Here is a 20,638-nt window from a genome sequence, read left to right as displayed (position 1 = left end):
TACAAATGTTATTTAAATGGAATCAATGTTTCAATGCTTACAGGGCCACTTGGGAAAGCTGTTCTTTGGTCAGATTGAGTGGATGGTTGAACGCAGTGATGCCAAACTGACGGGGGTCTTTGCCAGGTGGTAAGTTGGCACGCAAGATGCCATTGTTCATTACATTGAGGAAGGCTCCAATACTGTGCCAGCCCTTGTTATTGAACCATATCTGAAAACAACGATGAAACACCAAATAAAATAGCCACTTTAAATATAAAATAGAGGGTTTAAAATAGCAGTCGTTCAGCTGTCACTCACCTTTACATTATTCTTAGTGTCCAGCCCATTGATGAAGGCAGACAGGCTATTCAAGAAACGGTCGGGTGCTGATCCTGAGTCCTAAAAGAGTAGGATGAGGAGAAATATTTTATGCACCGTTCCTGAGAGCTGTTTGATTCAAATCTTGAGAATCAGCTTTTTGGTTTACCTTTCCCAGTTGGAAGATCTCCCTGACTCTAGCGATGGCATCATCAATCTCCTCAGCAGGAGGAAGTACCTGAGTGCTTCGAGCACCCAATGAATATCCTCCATATCTGAATTCGTTCACCCAGATCTTGTTCTTTAAGCTTTGAAAGAAACCATTTGTTTATTCATTGAATGACAGTATTGAACTATTTCAGTTCATGAAGATTCAAAATCAGACTGTCACCGTACCTTTTCCCAATGATCTGTGCGTAGGTCTTCACTAGATAGTCGGAGATGTTTCGTCCTGTCAGGTTCTGGAGGGTCTCAGTTTCACTGATCTTAATCTGAGGAGGTGGCAGTCCACCAGCACCGGCAGGGCATTCTGGGAGCATCTTCTTTTTGCCGTTACAGCTGCACTCACAAGCAGGCGATGGGTTGTCCATGGTCCAGTTTGTCGTCTTGAAAATGTCCATCATGCTTTCTGCCACTTCTGGTGTAGACCATTCCTCATCGCCCATTGTACAGGGAGCCTCACTAAAACCATGGCAGAAGACATGCTTCGTTTTTTTTTTCTAGAATTAAAAAAGCAAGAAAATATTTGGGTGCTTCATATACTCTAAGTTACTTACAGAATCGGTTCTCCTTCCATGCATCGTGTTCCAAAGCCAGGATCATCTAATAAGGCGTTGAGTAATTTTTGCGTGCTTATATCATGTGGAGCATCATCACTATAACAAAGAATGACCATATTTAATCTTAATCTTCCCTGCAAGCATTTTAAATGCATGTTGTATAACACATGCTGTCCTTACGTACCTGATGAATGTGATTTGTTCTTCATACATCCAGGGATTAAGAGCCAGGCTGGGATATTTTCCAAATGGTGGCACAATAAGACTGAATACTAGAGCGATGCACACAAACACAGCGGGAAGAACAATCTGCAAAGAGAATCAAAAGTAAGTTGATCAAAACTGAACTTTACTGACATACTGACAAGCCTAAGTAGATTGTAGAAACTATTGGCACCAACAGTCTCTATGATCTACTTAAGCTTATGATGTTTTTGGGAAATGCAGCTTTAGTTTTTTATTGATTTATATTTTCCATTCCTACCTGTGCAAAGAAGCCTTTCCTTGAGCGGCGAGCATAAAGAAATCTCTTCCATAATAACGCCACAAACTGCTGCCTCTTTAAACTCCAGCCTTTCACCTGATATGATCCCTTTCCATCAGACACGCTGAAATAGTCTGTCTCTTTGGATTCTGGTGATCAAATATATTGACAGGAGTTGGCAACAACACATTTAAAACCAAGAATATTAAGAACATTTGTCGGACTCTAATCAAATGATGCAGTATACACAATTTAGGGCTTTAAGGTTTACCTGGATCAGCATCAGATTCGTTGCAGTCAGAGTCATCGTCTTCGGTCAGGGGTTTGAGGCAGCTCTGGTGGTCACCTCCAAATGCATGTTGTCTATGTCTGCGCACTGGTACAGTTCCATCTAACAAAATTATAAATACAAGATGAGATCTTAACTAGATTTTTTTTCTTTCAGTTTACTAGAGAGCTAATTGTAAACTACAAATTTACCAGAGATGAGTTCTGTGTCAACTCCACTGTCCTCTGCCACTTTAAGGAAAATCTGTAAAGAAAAAAAGAAAGATTATTAAGAAACACCGCTAACATCCTAAAGATTTTTGATGACGGATAAAACCCAAGACAAGCGACACTGTACCTCTTCAAGAGTAGTATCTGAGACACCATAGCTCGAAATGCCAAGGTCAGCGAGCCTATCATCTATGTCATGGAAGAGCTCCACGAAAGCACCATCTTTGGCAGACTCATGCGGCAACACATATGTGATCTCGTGACCGAGGTCTTCCACCATGCGGGCAGCGGGAACATGCTTCAGGATTAGACTGGAGATGAGGGCCACATCAACAGGAACAACAGAAGATTCGTGCCATGTAGTTCCTGCAGAACATATTGAAAACAGTGAAAACTGTAATGAAGATTCAGTTAGAATATGATGAAATGAACAGTTACCCATCATTTCAAAGTTTGAGGTAAGGTGATGTCTTACCAATCGCTGTGGCAGCTTCGCTCTCTTGATCGCTACCAAGACCAGCATCTGAACTGCTCTCAGATGCGTTGTCATCCTAGAAAACCAATGAAACGACAGTCTTTAGCATATTAGCTTACCAACAAATCAATGTGTTCACAGATTTTTTTTGCAACCTGAAGTGTACTTACTTTCTTAACGAAAGACACTGTGCTGCTTGAGTTCCTGCAAGAACTGAGAGAAGGTTCCGAGTTTTTCTTCACCATGGTAAGATAGTATCCAGTTCCCAGTTGAGTCTTCAGAAACAGTGAGGATCCCACACAACAAAGCTTTCCATGGGAGATGATGGCAATACGATCGCCCAGAATGTCTGCTTCATCCATATGATGGGTGGAAAGAAGGATAGTCCGACCTAAAAATGGACCCATAGTCGTCTATGATTAATAAATGAGAACTGGTTGTATTTTCTTTATATATAAATACAAAATGGACTCGTGTCCAAATGCATAGGGTGGTTACCAGCACGGTATTTCAGAAGAAGGTCCCAGATGCCTCTACGAGCATATGGATCCACACCAGCGGTAGGCTCGTCCAGAATGACAACCTTTGACCCTCCAACAAAAGCAAGGGCTACCGAGAGTTTTCTCTGCATACCACCTGAGGAACACGAAAATCTAAGTTTGCAACAGATCAAACAACCAACATATAAAAATGTCAAAGGTTATTATGACACACACCTGACAATTGGCTGGTCCTGGATTTGCGTTTATGTGGAAGGCCAGTATCAGTTAGGATCTGCTCCATCTCAGCCTTCACTTCTTCCTCAGACAGACCCTTCAGACGGGCGTAGAACCAGATGTGCTCTTCTACTGTCAACCTGAAATATCCCAGGCCAAGCAAAAGTGAATTATCATTCACAAAACTGATCTATCAATGTGACTTTTTTCCGAATTATTTTCTTTGATCGTTTCTTGCAGGTCGAGAAAGGCACTTACATGCTGAAGAGGACGTTGTGTTGTGGACACACTCCGAGGCTCCGCCTGATAGAACTCAGCTCTGAGCGAATGTCTTTGCCCATGATATATGCAGTGCCAGAGGTGGGAGGGAAAAGGCCAGTTAGGATAGACCTAAAAACATAGAAGGTAAATTGAAGGGTTAGATAAAATAACCAAAAGGTAAAATAACACTTTTCTATTAGAATATATTTTAAAATGTAATTTATTCCTGATTTGGTGCTCAAGAAATATTTTCTTATTATCAATCTTGAAAACGATTTGTGCTGCTTAATATTTCTGTGGAAACCGTGATACTTTTTTCCCCAGGATTTTTTGAAAAATAGAAAGTTCAAAAGAACAGCATTTTTTTGAAATGGCAACACTTTAGTTTAGGGTCCAAAAAAAAGGCAACACTTTAGTTTAGGATCCATTTCTCACTATTAACTTGATGCTTATTAGCATGCATATTACTAGGATATTGTCTGTTTATTAGTACTTCTAAAGCACATATTAATGCCTTATTCTGCATGACCATATACTACATTCCTTAATCCTACCAATACCTAAACTTAACCACTGCCTTACTATTAATAAGCAGTAATTAGGCGTTTATTGAGGCAAAAGTCATAGTTAATAGTGAGAATTGGACCCTAATGTGTGATTTATGACATTATAAATATCTTTACTGCCACTTTTGATCAATTTAATGCATCCTTGCTGAATAAAAGTATTAATTTAAACAAAAAAAGATTGTTACTGACCCCAACATTTTGAACTGTAGTCTATTTAACTTTTAATAGTAAGCTCCTTGTATTCAACAATAACAATATTTTATACTTATTTCAATATCTGAACTTACATGGTGGTAGTTTTTCCAGCTCCATTGTGACCTAGAAAGGAGGTTATCTGCCCTTCATAGAAGCCAAGTGTCAACCCATCGACCGCTAGCTTTTTGCCGTGTCGGTAGACCTTCACAAGATTCTCAATGTAAACTCCCAATTCAAGGTGAGTGGGTTCCTCTTCAATGCAAACAGCTTTAAAAAAACAACACAAAACACAATTAGTCCATTTACTCTTTTTAGTGCCATCATCTAACACTCACTTTAAGTTAAAGAGATAGTTCACCCAAAAACGAAAATGTGATGTTGATCTGCTCACCCCCTAAGGCATCCAAGATGTAGGTGTCTTTGTTTCTTCAGTAGAACACAAATTAAGATTTTTAACTCCAACCGTTGCTGTGTGCCAGTTGTATAATGCATGTCAATGGGGTCTAATTCTATTAGAGTAAAAAAAACATGGACAGACAACTTCAAATTAAACCCCACGGCTCGTGACGACACATTGATGTCGTAAGACACGAAACGATCGGTTTCTGAGAGAAACCGAACGGTATTTATGCAAATATATCACCTCATATCAGACGAACGCTTCAGCTCTCCAGACTGCCATCACTTCCCGTGAGTGAGGTCAAAATTCCGGCCGGGTCATAGATATATACATAGATACCTCATTAGTGCCTGCGTGGATCGCTCGAATGAGGAATCTACATATACATATCTATGACCCGGCCGGAATTTTGACCTCACTCACGGGAAGTGATGGCAGTCTGGAGAGCTGAAGCGTTCGTCTGATATGAGGTGATATATTTGCATAAATACCGTTCGGTTTCTCTCAGAAACCGATCGTTTCGTGTCTTAAGACAATGTGTCGTCACGAGCCGGAGGGTTTAATTTGAAGTTGTCTGTCCATGTTTTTTTTACTCTAATAGAATTAGACTCCATCGACAAGCATTATATGAGTGACACACAGCAACGGTTTGAGTTAAAAATCTTCATTTGTGTTCTACTGAAGAAACGAAGACACCTCTACATCTTGGATGCCTTAGGGGTAAGCAGAAAAACATCACATTTTCGTTTTTGGGTGAACTATCCCTTTAATATCAGTTAATATCACTATTTAATTTAATCGGTAGCAAATCTCAAAATTAATAACCATTTTTCATACGGCACATTAAAATTATGTGATGCCTACATTAACTTAGAATTTAAAACTTTACATTTTATGTCTTGTATGTTTTATCTGATTTTGTTGGACACAATTTATTTTTTAGAATATATTTATCTTATCAATTTATAATTTTGGTTAGAATACTAAAACGTTTGAGATCAAAAGGGTTTCTTACCTCCAGCATTACCCTTCTTTCCATGCATTGCAGTATTGTTTGTGTTGTTCTCTCCAAACCAGTAAGATTTAGTGAAGAGGAAGTACCACGGCCTGGGAATGCCATACTGCCCTGGGAACACGGTCTCAATGTACCAAGTCATGACCCCATACAGGAAGGCATCAAAGTACATGAGGAGGAGGCAGGTGGTGAGGTTGTAGTTGTCCTCTTCCATTGGGCTGGAGAAGAGGTTATTCCATTGGATGCCCACACCCTGCTCCTCAAACAGTGCAAAATACTCACAGCCAAACCCAAATGCCACTGGAGACAGTAAGCTCTGTGGAGACAACCGAAGTGGAAGTAAGTAGTGTTTTTTCACCCTGAAGTCCATTAAAAAAAAGTAGTCTTACAGTACCATTTTCCACCCTCTATAATACAATTGCATTATCCGGGTCTGTTAGTCTGCCTTCGCAAAAATAGGACTGGTATGATTTCAGTCGGATTAAACTGTTAACATAACTTTTTTCAAAAATTATAATTTAGTTAAAATTAAATCAAATTTCATCTTGATTTTAAAAAAAAGGTTTTCATGCTTGAATGTAAAAAACACATTACTTTTCGCATATTTTACTTTGTTGCAGCACCTCACTTCCCAGTCTGTCAGTAACATTCTGTTTACTTCCTGTCTCAATGAAGACTTTCCTTCCGAAAAGCGTAATATGCTCTGATTGGTCGGTTGGACCAGTGTGTTCTACAGTAAGTCACTTTAATGACAAGTAACCAGGGGCCTGTACCATGATGGTAATTTAACAAACTCAGGGTTACAGGATTAGTTTCGAGTTGACAAAACCAAACCAGTCTATTCAGGCTTTGTTGGTCCCATGATGCTGATCATCAGCTTTCTCTGTCAACTCATAGCCGGCTTTGATCCTGAGTTTAGGAGTTTAGCTGTGACATCAGTAGTGAACAGCCAATCACACGCTGTGGATCAGTGAAACAGATTCACTTCTCGCGAGAGAAGCAGCGAGATTCATTTCTCTCTTCTGCAGAATATTACATGATTGAAAAATATTACGAATTTAAACAAATTTACACAGCAAGAAGAAAAGAGCTGTCTATGAAAGAGGACAACTTAAAGAAAAATCTTACTACGTCAATGCAAATAAAAGTTATGAAGTTAGTTTAGTTGATATATATAGAGAGAGAGATTTGAACAATGAGCTCACATGTAGTAACTTTTATAGCTTTATTTATTGATTTTAAAGCTTATTTGTATGACCTTTATATAGGCTATTTATATTAATTTTAACAGTGCATATTAATGATTGATTAACTAAAATGATAGATGTGTAATTGATTACAGTATAATAATTACATAAATGATATCTAAACATTTACTATGTAGTGACCTTTAATTTGGAGTAGAAAAGGGGGAGTGACTTTATTGAATCAGAGGTGTGTCACTTTGCTCACAGCTGATTGGTCCAATTTCAGTTTGATTATTTATTATCCAGAACATAACCTGCCCTGGAGCAGGTTAGCCGTGGAGCGCAAGCTACTATGGAGATGAACACTGCTAAAAGCCAAACCACTTTAATGGTTCCTAAAACCCAGGATTGGCTCAAACTAAGCTTAAACATATCTGGCTAGCCACCTAAACCGGCTTCATGGTATAGGCCCCAGGTAACCATGTAGGATCAAACCACCCTTGAACAACCCAGGGTTACGTGCCTTGGTCGAAGTAATCAATAACTCTTCAGTGCTTGCTCACCTTTAACTGAACTCTTATGTCCCAGATCTTTAATCTATCTCTGCTATTTAACTAGTTTAAACGGGAACACCCTAGTGAAGATTCCTTGTAATCTAGTGTCAGCCAGATCACAACCCAAAGACTACAATGGGTTTAAAGTGCAGTTTAGATATTTCCATCGCACATGTAAGTCATTTTAGATAAGGGAAGCTATATAAATGCGTTTCCTTATGCAATATACTGTACGATAACGTAATGCACTTGGCCTAGCATAGCACCGATTGCTCTACACACACACACACACACACATTTGTAACTATAAAGTTTTCTATAGGTGGTCGTAGAACTCACAGCGATGACTTTGGCGGAGAAGCCCACGTAGTCTTGCCAAGCCACACACAGCACATAAGGCAGGTAGAGGGTAAAGTAGATAATGCCACCGCAGGCCGCTGCCAGGTTGGCACGTGCGAACGCTGTACTGATCAGGAAACACTGCATGATGGTTACCACAGCGAATGAGCTAAGAAAGAGAAAGACTATGCCAGGGTCACTATAGGGCAGGAGATTTCCCATCTGGAAAGAAAAAATAAATCGGGTTTAGTATCTCTGGACTGAGTGGTTTGAACATTTCTGTCATGAAAATGTCCTAAAGAATGCTACACAATGAATAATAGTCATAATAATATCAGTGTTCATTTAGTATTTATATGCTATTACAGTACTTATTAATAATTATTATTATTATTTTTGTGTTGTTATTGTTAACTAATTAATGGAAAATAATATGGAGAATAGCAGTATTATAGAATAATTATTATTATTAAAAAATAATTCAAGAAAAATAAAAATATTCAGATAAAATAATACAAAAGGGATGATAGAAATATAATGTAATAGTAAAATTGTCTAGTTTAAGCACTCATAACATAAGAGATCCTAAGAGAGAAGTGTGATGCAAATTTAAGTTCAGAGGAAACGTGGCCCTCTGAACAGGTCAACTTATTCTACTAACCCAAACCCTAACACCTAACAGTGTACCTACAGTTTACTAATATTATAATGAGCGTTAGTTGACATGTAGTTGCTAAATTACCAAATTAGATCCATTTTATGTCTAAAACAGATCATCTAAATAAAGTGTTACCTAATCTATCTAATCTTTAAAGGGATCCCCTGGTGTTAAGGCTTCATATAACATGCATGATGTCTCTTACTGAAATATGTAGTAGAAAACCCATGAAAGATCCACGTTATTTAAAATTCCATTACATATTTGGACAATAGGCGGCGCCATTTTGTTTGCGTTCTAGGTCGATGACGTAGAATGGTTGCACTCTGTAATCAACTGGCGCTACCCGTAGCTATTTTTACCACAACCCAACTCAACTGAAAAATATTTCAGAGTTAAACAAAACCAATTAATTGCATTTAAAATACACTCAAACACATGTGCACACAAACTCTCACACACACACACACACACACCAAGAGATTGGCACCTGGACACATATCCACGCATTGTTCGCGCACACACATGCTCAATCAGCTGTGATGTTATACATGAGGGTTGACTTGCCTAATTTGTCACCTGGTTCCGATTCGGCAGGCCAGCACACTCCCTGGCTGAATCCGAAATCGCCCCCTATACCCTCAAATAGGGCATTATTTGAAGGGACAGCCATTTGTAGTGGTGTCCGAAACCATAGTGGACGTTATTGAGTGCACTCATTCAATCCCACATTGCACTGCAATAAAGAGTGTCCGAATTCACTCACTCGTTTTCATTCACTCATTAAGTGAACTATATTAGTGGACTATAGGGAATATATAGGGAATACACTATAGGGAATAGTGATTGAGGTTTTAGGGGGCGATTTGGGATTCAGCCCCTGTCGTGGAGACTGACAAGGGCAGCCCATAACACATCTCGATTGAGACAGAGCAGTCTGTCAGATGAAGTGAAGTGAAGTGACGTGTGGCCAAGTATGGTGACCCATACTTGGAATTTGTGCTCTGCATTTAACCCATCCAAGTGCACACAAACAGTAGTGAACACACACCCAGAGCAGTGGGCAGCCATATTGCTGCGGCGCCCGTGGAGCAGTTGGGGGTTTGGTGCCTTGCTCAAGAGTCTCAGCTCAGTCGTGGTATTGAGGGTGGAGGAGATTCACTCCTCCGACAATTCCTGCCGGACCTGAGACCCGAACCTGCAACCTTCGGGTTACAAGTTCGACTCTCTAACCATTAGGCCACGACTGCCCCAAAGAAGGTCTTCCGCGTGACAGGCGGAGATACTGTTCACTATACTACTATACCAGCTACAGACAGCAACCATTCTACGTCATCGACATAGAACGCAAACAAAATGGTGCCGCCCATTGTCCAAATATGTAATGGATTTTTTAAATAACGTAGATCTTTCATGGGTTTTCTACTACATATTTCAGTAAGAGACATAATTTGTTATATTATGCCATACAAGTCTTAACACCAGGGGATCCCTTTAATAATTAAATTGATAGTTTTTTGTAGTGCTCCTCAGAAAAGAAAAAAAATGTAGTACCTTGAGTAGAAGAACCAGTAGGCCTGCACTGATAAGAAGAGGGATGAGGCTGCTAATGAACCAGCTGAACCACAGGATTCCGTTGTCTAGTCCCATAATCCTCATGGTCTCCTTGAGTCGGGCCTCCTTCTCATAGACGACACCTTTAATGATAATGGCCACCGAATACATCCAGGCCAGAGTCATGAAGAGAGGCATGGAGCGGCTCATAATGCGAAGGAAACTATGAGAAAAGAGAAGAATTTTCAATAATTGTTCCTACTGTTAGATAACATATTATAAGACAAGCATAAGACAGTCTGGACACACACTTTTTTTCTGCAGGGGAAGTAGTTTAAAGATGATCCTTGATCATTTGTCATCTGTGTCAGGGCCGGCCCAAGCCCTAATGGGGCCCTAAGCAGAATTTTATTTGGGGGCCCCTCTGCGCCTCCAATACAATTGACTATTGTCAATTCTTGATAATTCGCACATCAATGTTAGTAGTTGCTGTGTTGCTTACATCATGTCTGGCTGTCATGTTTTTACCCTTATACGGTTTTTAATTGTGACAGTAGCAAACCCACAAGAGGGTCAGGTGTTAATATTCAAAGCCTTATAGTACTACAGTTCAGACTGGGATATGAATGTTTTTTTTATTATTATTCTTTTAAGTAGCCTAGTCTCTTATGCTGAATATGCTCACTTTTCCCCAGGATTCTTTGATGAATAGAAGGTTCAAAAGAACAGCATTTCTCTGAAATAGAAAGCTTTCAAAAAATCCAAAAAATATTGTACACAACTGTTTTTAACACTGATAATCATAAATGTTTGTTGAGCATCAAATCATCATATGAGAATGATTAGTGAAGGATCATGTGACACTGAAGACCAGAGTAATGATGATAAATTCAGCTTTGATCACAGGAATAAATTACTATATATTCACTTAGAAAACAGCTGTTTTACATTATAAGATTATTTCACAATATTTCTGTTTTTACGATATTTTTTGATCAAATAAATACAGCCTTGCTGAGCAGAAGAGAGTTCTTTTAGAAACAAGAAATGTTGATTTATTTCAAACATTAAACAGAGCTTTTATTCTGGCGAAAATAAAATTTAATTTTTTGCATTCCATTCGACTGTGTAGAAAGAACCTTTTAATTGTCTAAATAAAACTTCCAAAATGTAGGCTACACAACTTATAATTCCAAGGGGACGATATAGCACTCGCAGAAAAAACATTTACTGAGAAACTGGAAGCTCTGCTGTACTCCGTCCAAAACATGCAGCACGTCAGACAAGATATTCACACTAAACCATAGCGCATTCTCAAATCCATCCATTCATAAAAAGGTTACCGGGCAACTGACGAGTAACGTTACGTTTTAGCGCTGGTTTTCTCGCACTTTGGACTTTGAACCCTGGCTAACAAGCGAATAGTGTCCGGCCGATGGCGCCGCAAGCTTGTGCAGCGCTGTCAGAATCAATCCGTGCATATATTAGGAAACTTAACTTTTTGCAGTTTATTTAGTAATTATTTAAGCCCCATTTCGCGATTTCAATCATCATAAAATAACACAGGCTACAGCAATAAGTCATTTCATGTGCTCTCTAAGCAGCCGCTTAGTTCGCTTATGCCTTGGGCCGGCTCTGTAATTCATCTAGGTTTATGTGTGGTGCAGTGGAATACTTACATATCATCTACAAAACATGGATAAGGCATCTGTTGGATATAAACACCAGTCTTCTCTTTGGTCCCAGTAACTGCTCTGATGATGCTGTGTTCAACTACATCCTGAAGGTAAGAAAATCCTCCCCAAATATACCGCATATCCTCAAAGGGATCAGCCCTGGGACCAGGATCCCAATACCTGCCAACAAAAAACACAATAAGCATCTGGTTTCATAGCAAGCATATACTCATTAAAAGGGGAATTTCCATTATTGGGCAATTGAGAAAAGCAAACGTACCCATCTTTAATCTTGTTTGTGCGCTCCACGTTGTCGATGTCCATGCGGATCTTGTAATTGACATGTGGTGGAAGTTCCGAGCCGTTGGGCTGCACGTCCAGGAACACAATTCCCGCCCAGAACTTTCTGTTATCCAGGAGACTCATGGACTCGTTCACCAATTTCTCCTCTGTGCTCACAGGTTCAAGTTTATCCAGGTTTACACACTGTAAAAAAACATCATCATCATCCAGTCACAAAATGACTATCTGTCTAGTGATAGTCAATTGATTTTATTTAACCATACTAGACTGTAAACATGCTATGGTGTGCAGTTTAATCAATAACTTTTATAACTGATCTAAAATAATCTATTTGACCTGTAATAATCTTTGGCTTGTTCTTGTGTTACTGTAAAAGGGAACTTTTGACCCATTAAAATGGCGATGGCTTAAGAATGATCTCTTTAGCCTAGCTAAAAGTTGATTTTCACTTCCTTTTTATCTTTCAAATCTCCTTTTGTCAAACTAACAGACATCATATTGCTGAAATAGACATTAAAAACCCCAAAACCCACACAATTTATGCAACAGGTCATCCAAGCACGTTTCGACTGTGCCTTTTCTCCCTAAAAACATGTAATCCAGCTGGTTGTGACACGCGTTTACTATGTAACTGATGACAGGTTGTTGACGTGTTTTATGGGAAAGAATGTATGTGGGAGACCGATGGATTATGAGATAGAAAGGAGGTGTGTGGGAGGAGAAGAGAAAGGAAAAGGTAGTGTGAAAGAGAGCTGTTCTGACCTCCATGAAACGGGATATGCTCATAATGGCCTGGTCCGTCTCATTGAAGACATCCCGCCACGTAAATGCCATCCCGTGGGGACGCGTGTCCTCGGATTGCTTAGACAAGAAGCTGATAACATCCTCCACGTCCCACTGAGTCCCAGCCAACTGGGCACTAAAGAACCTAGCAGTAGCGTTGTTTCGAAGAAGCGTCTGTGTTTGGACGTACAAAAAGATGAAAAGGTTGAAATGAGCTTCAATATCAGCAATATTGACTAGATCCAGTTCTGCACTGCAACCACCAGCCACATAGGGGCAGTAATGAGAGTAAGACATAACAAACCCGCATCAGATCCAATTCTTCACTGTTCTCCATGAAGTTCCAAAACTTCGGTCTGGCTTCTTCCCACATTCCCCCTAAATCTCGTAGAATTCCGAGCTCCTGAAATGTCTTATTGACCTGGGAAAGAATAAGGAAGTTGGTCCAACTGCACTGTCGATTCATTGCATGCATCATGTATGTGTTTTTATCAAGATGGTTACCTCATGAATGATCTTCTGTGTTGCAGGGTTATGTGGCGTATAGAGGATCTTCCCCATCAGAAGAGGTTTCAATGCCCTCCAGATCATCCGAGAGATGGGACTGGCTTCCATGTTCCTCATCAAGTTATTACAGTATGGAGCTAGAAACACAATCCATGAGAATATGCATTAAAGGACAGTTTAGCGTCCGTTTACTGCACACTCTGTGTCGTAGTGAATACTGCTAGTATGTTATTTCCAATGCAATGCATGTTGCTTATGAAAAGCATGGTTATTGCTTTTGTAGGCCAGGGTTGTTATTGTTAAAGGGTTAGTTCACCCAAAAATTAAAATTCTGTCATTATTTACTTACCCTCATGTCGTTCGACACCTGTAAGACCTCCGTTCATCTTCGGAACACAAATGAAGATATTTTAGTTGAAATCTGATGGCTCTGAAAGGCCTCCATTGGCACAATGGCACGGTTCACTCTCAAGACCCTTAAGAGGTACTAAAGACGTCGTTACAAAGTCCATCTCACTACAGTGGTTCTAAAATAACTTTATGAATCGCGAGAATAGTTTTTGTGTGCAAAAAACCCCTAAATAACGACTTACATAGTGATGACGATTTCAAAACACGGCCTCATGAAGCTTCGAAGCGTTATGAATCAGTGAGTCGAATCAGCAGTTTGGCGGTTTAACACGCGATCCGAATCATGATTCGACTCACTGATTCATAACGCTTCGAAGCTTCATGAGGGCGTGTTTTGAAATCGTCATCACTATGTAAGTCGTTGTTTAGGGTTTTTTCATAAAGGACGTTTCATAAAGTTATTGTAGAACCACTGTAGTGAGATGGACTTTGTAACGACGTCTTTAGTACCTTTTAAGGGTCTTGAGAGTGAACCGTGCATTGTGCCAATGGAGGCCTTTCAGAGCCATCAGATTTCAACTAAAATATCTGATTTGTGTTCTGAAGATGAACAGAGGTCTTACGGGTGTCGAACGACATGAGGGTAAGTAATTAATGACAGAATTTTCATTTTTGGGTGAACTAACCCTTTAACAAAAACTAAAACTATATAAAATTGTTTTTATTAATTGAAATAATACAGAAATAAAGCTGCATATAAATATTATATGAAAAGCATAAACTTAATATTAACTTTAAATATAACATAAACAAAAATTAGAAATGTAGCCTAAAAATTGTTTAAGTACTAAAATCGCTAAAAATAAACTAAATATAAATAAATAATAAATAAAACTATACAGGGAGTGCAGAATTATTCGGCACGTTGATTTTCTGATCATATTTTTTTTCCAGGCACATTTGACCAATTCCAAACCACAGTAATCCTAATAACTACTATTGATTTAGTATTTAATAATGTATAAGTGATATATAATTGTTCATGAAGGCTGGAAATGAAAATCACCTTATATTCAGGTGTGCAGAATTATTAGGCATGTTTTCTTTTACAGATAAATTGAGCCAAAAAAGAGATTTAACTCAGACTGAAAAGTCAAAAAGTATTAAATGCCCATGAGAAGGATGCAATACTAATGCAATACTAGACATTGCAGTTAAGGCATGACCATTGGACAGTGAAATGCTCGTTGGGTCAGCAGGGTCAGACAAAAACATGTGGTGAAGAAAAGACACCTGTTAACTGCAAAAGAATTAAGAATTAAGGTGAAGAATTAAGTGTGAAACCATCAGGAACCCTTTAGTCTCCAGCGCCACCATTTTCCAGAGCTGCAACCTACCTGGAGTCTCCAGAAGTGCAAGGTGTCAGGATCTCAGAGACTTCAGTTAGGTAAAGAATCCTAAAAAATGACCCCCACTAAATAAGAATCACAAGCTGAAGTGTTGTAAAATACATGAAGAAGGTTTTTTTATAGGCTTTATGGACAGATAGGTTGAGAGTGACTCTTGAAGGACCAGCACCACATCCTCTAGTACCACTGTTTGAAGAATTCATCTTCCAGAATCTGGCAGTATGTTTTGGGAGTTCATTTTTAGTCCATCTCTGCAAAACGGACTTCAGGATGGACTAAAATGAACTCCCAAAACGTACTGCCAGATTCTGGAAGATGAATTCTTCAAACAGTGGTACTAGAGGATGAGGAGCTGGTACTTCAAGAGTCATTCTCAACCTATAAAACCTATAAAGCCTATAAAAAAGCAGGCTTCATGTATTTTACAACACTTCAGCTTGTGATTCTTATCTAGTGGGGGTCATTTTTTAGGATTCTTTACCTAACTGAAGTCTCTGAGATCCTGACACCTTGCACTTCTGGAGACTCCAGGTAGGTTGCAGCTTTGGAAAATGGTGGCGCTGGAGACTAAAGGGTTCCTGATGGTTTCACCCTTAATTCTTCACCTTAATTCTTAATTCTTTTGCGGTTAACAGGTGTCTTTTCTCCGCCACATGTTTTTGTCAGATCCTGCTGACCCAACGAGCATTTCACTGTCCAATGGTCATGCCTTAGCTGCAATGTCTAGTATTGCATTAGTATTGCATCCTTCTCATGGGCATTTAATACTTTTTGACTTTTCAGTCTGAGTTAAATCTCTTTTTTGGCTCAATTTATCTGTAAAAGAAAACATGCCTAATAATTCTGCACACCTGAATATAAGGTGTTTTTCATTTCCAGCCTTCATGAACAATTATATATCACTTATACATTATTAAATACTAAATCAATAGTAGTTATTAGGATTACTGTGGTTTGGAATTTATCAAATGTGCCTGGAAAAAAAATATGATCAGAAAATCAACGTGCTTAATAATTCTGCACTCCCTGTAATTAAAATGAAAACTGACAATTAATATAACATTAATAAATAAATGTTATAATATTATATAAATAATACAAAGAAAGAAACACTGTTGTAGGTTTGACGCACTGGTGGTATTGTCGTAGACTGAAACCGGTTCGTCGTCACTGTCGTTGTGGCTGCCGAACAGCGCCTGGAAATTGCTGTCCTCGTACCAGTTGAGAGATTTGATCTTGAGGCCACCGCCTTCCGGGTGTCCACACACAATACGGGACACAGCCTGGTACATCAGACTCGGTGAGCCAGTGGCGTTTTCGGTCAGAAACAGGATCTCATTTCGCAGGTCACTCCAGCTCCTCATACTGGCCAGCTGAAAAAATGTTACAAGAGTTACAAAATATTGATTAGTAATCACTCAACAAATGTACTTAGTAGTTTTAAGTTGGTGTGTGTCTTTAAACAGTTAGTTGACCCAAAAAAGGAAAGTTCTGTCATCATTTACTCACCCTCATGTTGTTCCTAACCCATACAGTTTTATTTAAGAACAAATGAAGTCATGTTGAAGAATGACTAGTCACTCTATCCTATTCCGTTTCAAGCATCAAAAGTGCTATAAAAGTAGTTCATTCAACAGTATATCCAACACTTCTGAAGCCATATGATAGCAATTGAAGCAATTAGCTTCAACCAGATTATTGAGACTGACACTTGAGAATTGGTTCAATCCGAATCATGCCAGTTTTTTGTGATTTGAATCAAATAATTAACTGAGAAGATCCCATTGAAAAGAGTGATCACAGATCCATGGAATACTTGGAACATAGTGCACAAGTTGTTTGAACTACTATCACGATACATGCTTTTGTGTCCTTTTTGGAGCATGAAAGCTCCAGTTTCTCGTCATTGTAATTGAAATGAACCTAAAAGAGCGACTTCTTTTGTGCTTCCTGGAAGGGAGTAAGTCATACAGGTTTGGAACAACATGAGGGTGAGTAAATACTAAAAGATATAATAAAATAAAAAATATTAAAAAATAAATGTTGGCAGAACTATTCCTCTAACAGTACATCAGAGATAAATAAGGGATAATGCTAGTGTTTCATTATTTACTCCAGTGTAAATAATGAAATCCTTAACATCTACTGTCATTGTCTAACTAATGTTTGGATGTTTTAACCAACAATCCTGAGTCTAGAGAGCAGATGCCCCAAGGGCCTGTCAAATTGAACACAACAAGCATTAGACAAATAAACCCTCCCATGAAAAGCTGGTTCTGCTTTTTTAACACACAAAGGATTGTCAAACATAAAATGGATTCATCGAACATAAATGCATTTCTAAGCTGGGAGGTTTGGTTTTGGAGGGTGACTGACAAGAAGAGAAATGTTATTCTGTGCTGGTCACGACATTTCAAGTTAAAGCAAACCCAAGAGGAAACTTTATTTTTATTATAAGACTTTTGAAAAAGTCTCCAGTGTGTCCCCATTTAATCTCATTGCTGTCTAACAGAAGCAACTGAGACATTAAAGAAATATTGGTAACACTTTACAATAAGGTTCATTAGTTAACATTAGTTAAAGGTGCACTATGTAACATTTTTTGAGTAAAATATCCAAAAACCACTAGGCCAGTGTTATATATTTTGTTCAGTTGAGTACTTACAATATCCCAAATGTTTCCAACTATTTGTAAATCATGAGGAAAATTGCTATTTTATCCAAGGAACCGGGACGTGTGAGGAAGTTGCCTGTCAATTGCGTCATATCTGCGTCACCCTCGGTTTCTGGTTTTTATTTTGCAGAAACGCTTTACTCTCACTGCAGTGTGAACAAGTGTCATAGCAGATTCCGAGAGAACGCACAGAGTAACGTCATAACATCATTTAACACACTCAGATGTATCTAATATGATAAACAGAGCTGCGTTACCTCATACTCATGACTGGAAAAGCGGAAGTGGCGCTGGAGACTATGCCATAATAAAAGTCCCGCTGCTCACGAGGCATGTGTTCCGCTCTTCTTATTAACAATTGCTCCAGCGACCTTGTTCAGCTCCACAACACTCGCTCCTGCTCTGCTTCATTCTACAGTAACGTTAATAATCGCATCCATGAACATGATTTCTGCCCGAGTCCTATCCTGACTGTTTTCCACCGGCTGTGAGGTGAAGACCACATGTCCCAAGATTCTGCACTCAAACGTGGCGTCCTCAAACTACGCCTTTGTTTTGAATAGGCGACCTCTAGCGGACGGAAAAGTTACATAGTGCAGCTTTAACTACATTAGTTAACATTAACTAATAATGAACTGCACATTTAAAGCATTTATTTTTCTTTGTTAATGTTAATTTCAACATTTACTAATGCATTATTATAATCTTGCTAACATTAGTTAATGCACTGTGAACTAACATGAACAAACCACGAACAGCTGGATTTTTATGAACTAACGTTAACAAATATTAACTAATGCTGAACAGAGGTGTTGTTCATGGTTAGTTCATGTTAACTAATGCGTTAACTAATACAACCTTATTGTAAAGTGTTACCGAAATCTCATTGGTGGCTATGTTCGGATAAGCACACTACACTTACTATTTCTGTAGTATTTAGTATTGCATACATTTAATAAAAAAATATTAGGCAGTATGCAGTATATATACTGCATAATATGCAGTAAACAGTTGGATAGTTTTAAACACGTCCATTGTGTAGAGAATTGCTTCTCCTGGCCATTCATTTTAAACCAGGTGTGGTGTGTGCACACAACTTTGCTGGATGAAACCGCGTGAGCCTTGCGGATCTGACTCAGCAAGCATACAAGTCACTTGCTGCTGATTTGGTGTACAAATGCAAAGAGAATGGAGGGCGGAGAAAGCAACAGATGTCCTACCGCAAAAGCAAAACACTCAGAGGAGTGGGGGGTGAAGAAATCAAGAAGGAATAATGTCCCCTCATGTCCCTTCTAAAAAGAAAAAGCTGTACAGAGAAAACTGCCCACAAGTTACACCACAAAAAATATATATAATTTGAAACAAATTATTTATAATGTATGAAACGTTCAAGGTTTTCACATCATGTTTTTGCACTTTAATCTTAACAATGAGTGAGCTACACCAAATCAGCATTCATCCAGTCTCATACCAACACTGTAAAAGGTTACTGGAATTCGCCATCCATCTCAAACATGAGGGTGAGCCAGATTAGAGCAATGGGTTGAGTTTAATGCTCCATTCAGTGAGACTTGTAGCCAAAGGTTTCCCTTTCAGTTAAGCAGAGAACAGAGAGGCTTTTGTTTGGGCAAACAGGTCATGAGCGCCCATCTCTCTGTGTAAAGCAAACGTCTTTATTGCAGTCTTTAGATACTGACTGCTGAGTAGATTGTGTGACTCTCTCTCTGGATGCTTGTTCAGCTGTGCTTGGCTGTTTATCTGTCCAGCTGGGAGCTGAAACAACTTTCTCTTCCTCCCACTGTGCACCGCTACAGCTGGCAAACCAGACACTACCGAACTCAACGACACATGCAGGCCCAATGTGACACCTTTACTCCTGCGTCACAGGCCCAGCAGTTGTCATCGCCATTAAATGTCACTTTCACTCTCAGGGCCCTATTTTAACGATCTGAAACGCAAGTGTCAAAGCGCGAAGCGCAAGTAACTTTGTGGGCGGGTCTCGGCGCTGTTGCTATTTTCCCGGCGGGATAAATGGCTCTTGCGCCCGGCGCAAATCTAAAATGGGTTGGTCTGAAGTAGCTTCATTATTCATAGGTGTGGTTTGGGCGTAACGTGAATAAACCAATCCGAGCGTCATCCAACATTCCCTTTAAAAGCAGGTGCGCAAGTTCTATTATGGATTGCTATTATTATGGCGTATTTACCAGGCGCACGCCAGGAGCGGTTCACAGCCGAGGAGACTGATGTTCTTGTAAGAGCAGTGAAAGACAGAGAAGTGAAGTTGTAATGTTGTACATTATGGTAAAGGTGATTTCACAGTCTTTTTTTTTTTTTTCAGTCTTTCAGTTTTTTCAGTTTTTCAGTCGATTTTTTTTCCTGGTTCTTGACGGACAAACCAATTTGTCAGATGTCCTTATATACATATATGTCTTGCCACTATTGGGCAAACAGGTCTTATCCTTAATTATTACAATTAGCCTGAATCATTTGTAAGCTAGATTTATGCCTATTTTTTCACATCTTCGTGGCACACCACAATGATTTCCGTCATCTCATGTGTTAATATTTTTTTAGTGTAACAATTTATGATTTGCAAAAATAACTGTTGCATCTGTGTAGATTACATGAGCAAAGTGTATGCGCGTTGTGCACGCTATACATTATGGTCAAGCATGCGCCCTTAAAATAGCATAATGAACAACGCGCAACGCGCCACTGACTTTAGACTAGGTTTTTTCTGGTCAGTGGCACAATTGTTTAATGGAACAGCAAAATAGCACCAGGGATTGTTTGCGCCGGAACACGCCTCCTTTTTTGCGCTGAACCGCCCAGGGAGCGCAAGTTCATTCACTAGTTTAGCGACGTGCTTCTGTGGAGGGAAAAGCGCGCTTTGCGCGGGTGCAAAATAGGAATGACACATGCGTCGGTGTACAAAGTCAATTGCGCTGGGT

General features: G+C 39.2%; 1 protein-coding gene across 1 annotated transcript in view; it reads right to left on the bottom strand.

Annotated features, from left to right (window-relative positions):
- The window catches only part of abca1b (ATP-binding cassette, sub-family A (ABC1), member 1B), a 50,861-nt gene that overhangs the window by 11,198 nt on the left and 19,025 nt on the right, over window positions 1-20,638 (bottom strand). The window contains exons 9-33 of the mRNA XM_079839202.1: window positions 16,146-16,386; window positions 13,251-13,390; window positions 13,051-13,167; window positions 12,726-12,920; window positions 11,941-12,146; window positions 11,664-11,840; window positions 9,985-10,207; window positions 7,773-7,994; window positions 5,693-6,008; window positions 4,370-4,544; window positions 3,511-3,642; window positions 3,253-3,392; window positions 3,035-3,172; window positions 2,707-2,927; window positions 2,537-2,612; window positions 2,189-2,427; window positions 2,044-2,095; window positions 1,835-1,954; window positions 1,564-1,712; window positions 1,264-1,388; window positions 1,077-1,175; window positions 697-981; window positions 470-608; window positions 301-381; window positions 42-211 (exon numbers count right to left, since the gene is read on the bottom strand). Of these exons, the coding sequence (XP_079695328.1) occupies window positions 42-211; window positions 301-381; window positions 470-608; window positions 697-981; window positions 1,077-1,175; window positions 1,264-1,388; window positions 1,564-1,712; window positions 1,835-1,954; window positions 2,044-2,095; window positions 2,189-2,427; window positions 2,537-2,612; window positions 2,707-2,927; window positions 3,035-3,172; window positions 3,253-3,392; window positions 3,511-3,642; window positions 4,370-4,544; window positions 5,693-6,008; window positions 7,773-7,994; window positions 9,985-10,207; window positions 11,664-11,840; window positions 11,941-12,146; window positions 12,726-12,920; window positions 13,051-13,167; window positions 13,251-13,390; window positions 16,146-16,386 (4,178 nt within the window). The remainder of the gene's footprint in view (window positions 1-41; window positions 212-300; window positions 382-469; window positions 609-696; window positions 982-1,076; window positions 1,176-1,263; window positions 1,389-1,563; window positions 1,713-1,834; window positions 1,955-2,043; window positions 2,096-2,188; window positions 2,428-2,536; window positions 2,613-2,706; window positions 2,928-3,034; window positions 3,173-3,252; window positions 3,393-3,510; window positions 3,643-4,369; window positions 4,545-5,692; window positions 6,009-7,772; window positions 7,995-9,984; window positions 10,208-11,663; window positions 11,841-11,940; window positions 12,147-12,725; window positions 12,921-13,050; window positions 13,168-13,250; window positions 13,391-16,145; window positions 16,387-20,638) is intronic.

Source organism: Gobio gobio (assembly GCF_949357685.1).
Source record: "Gobio gobio genome assembly, chromosome: 16".
In the NCBI taxonomy this organism is placed as follows: Eukaryota; Metazoa; Chordata; class Actinopteri; order Cypriniformes; family Gobionidae; genus Gobio; species Gobio gobio.
The sequence above is the reverse complement of the archived record's forward strand: the minus strand, read 5'-3'. Positions and strand labels throughout refer to the sequence as shown.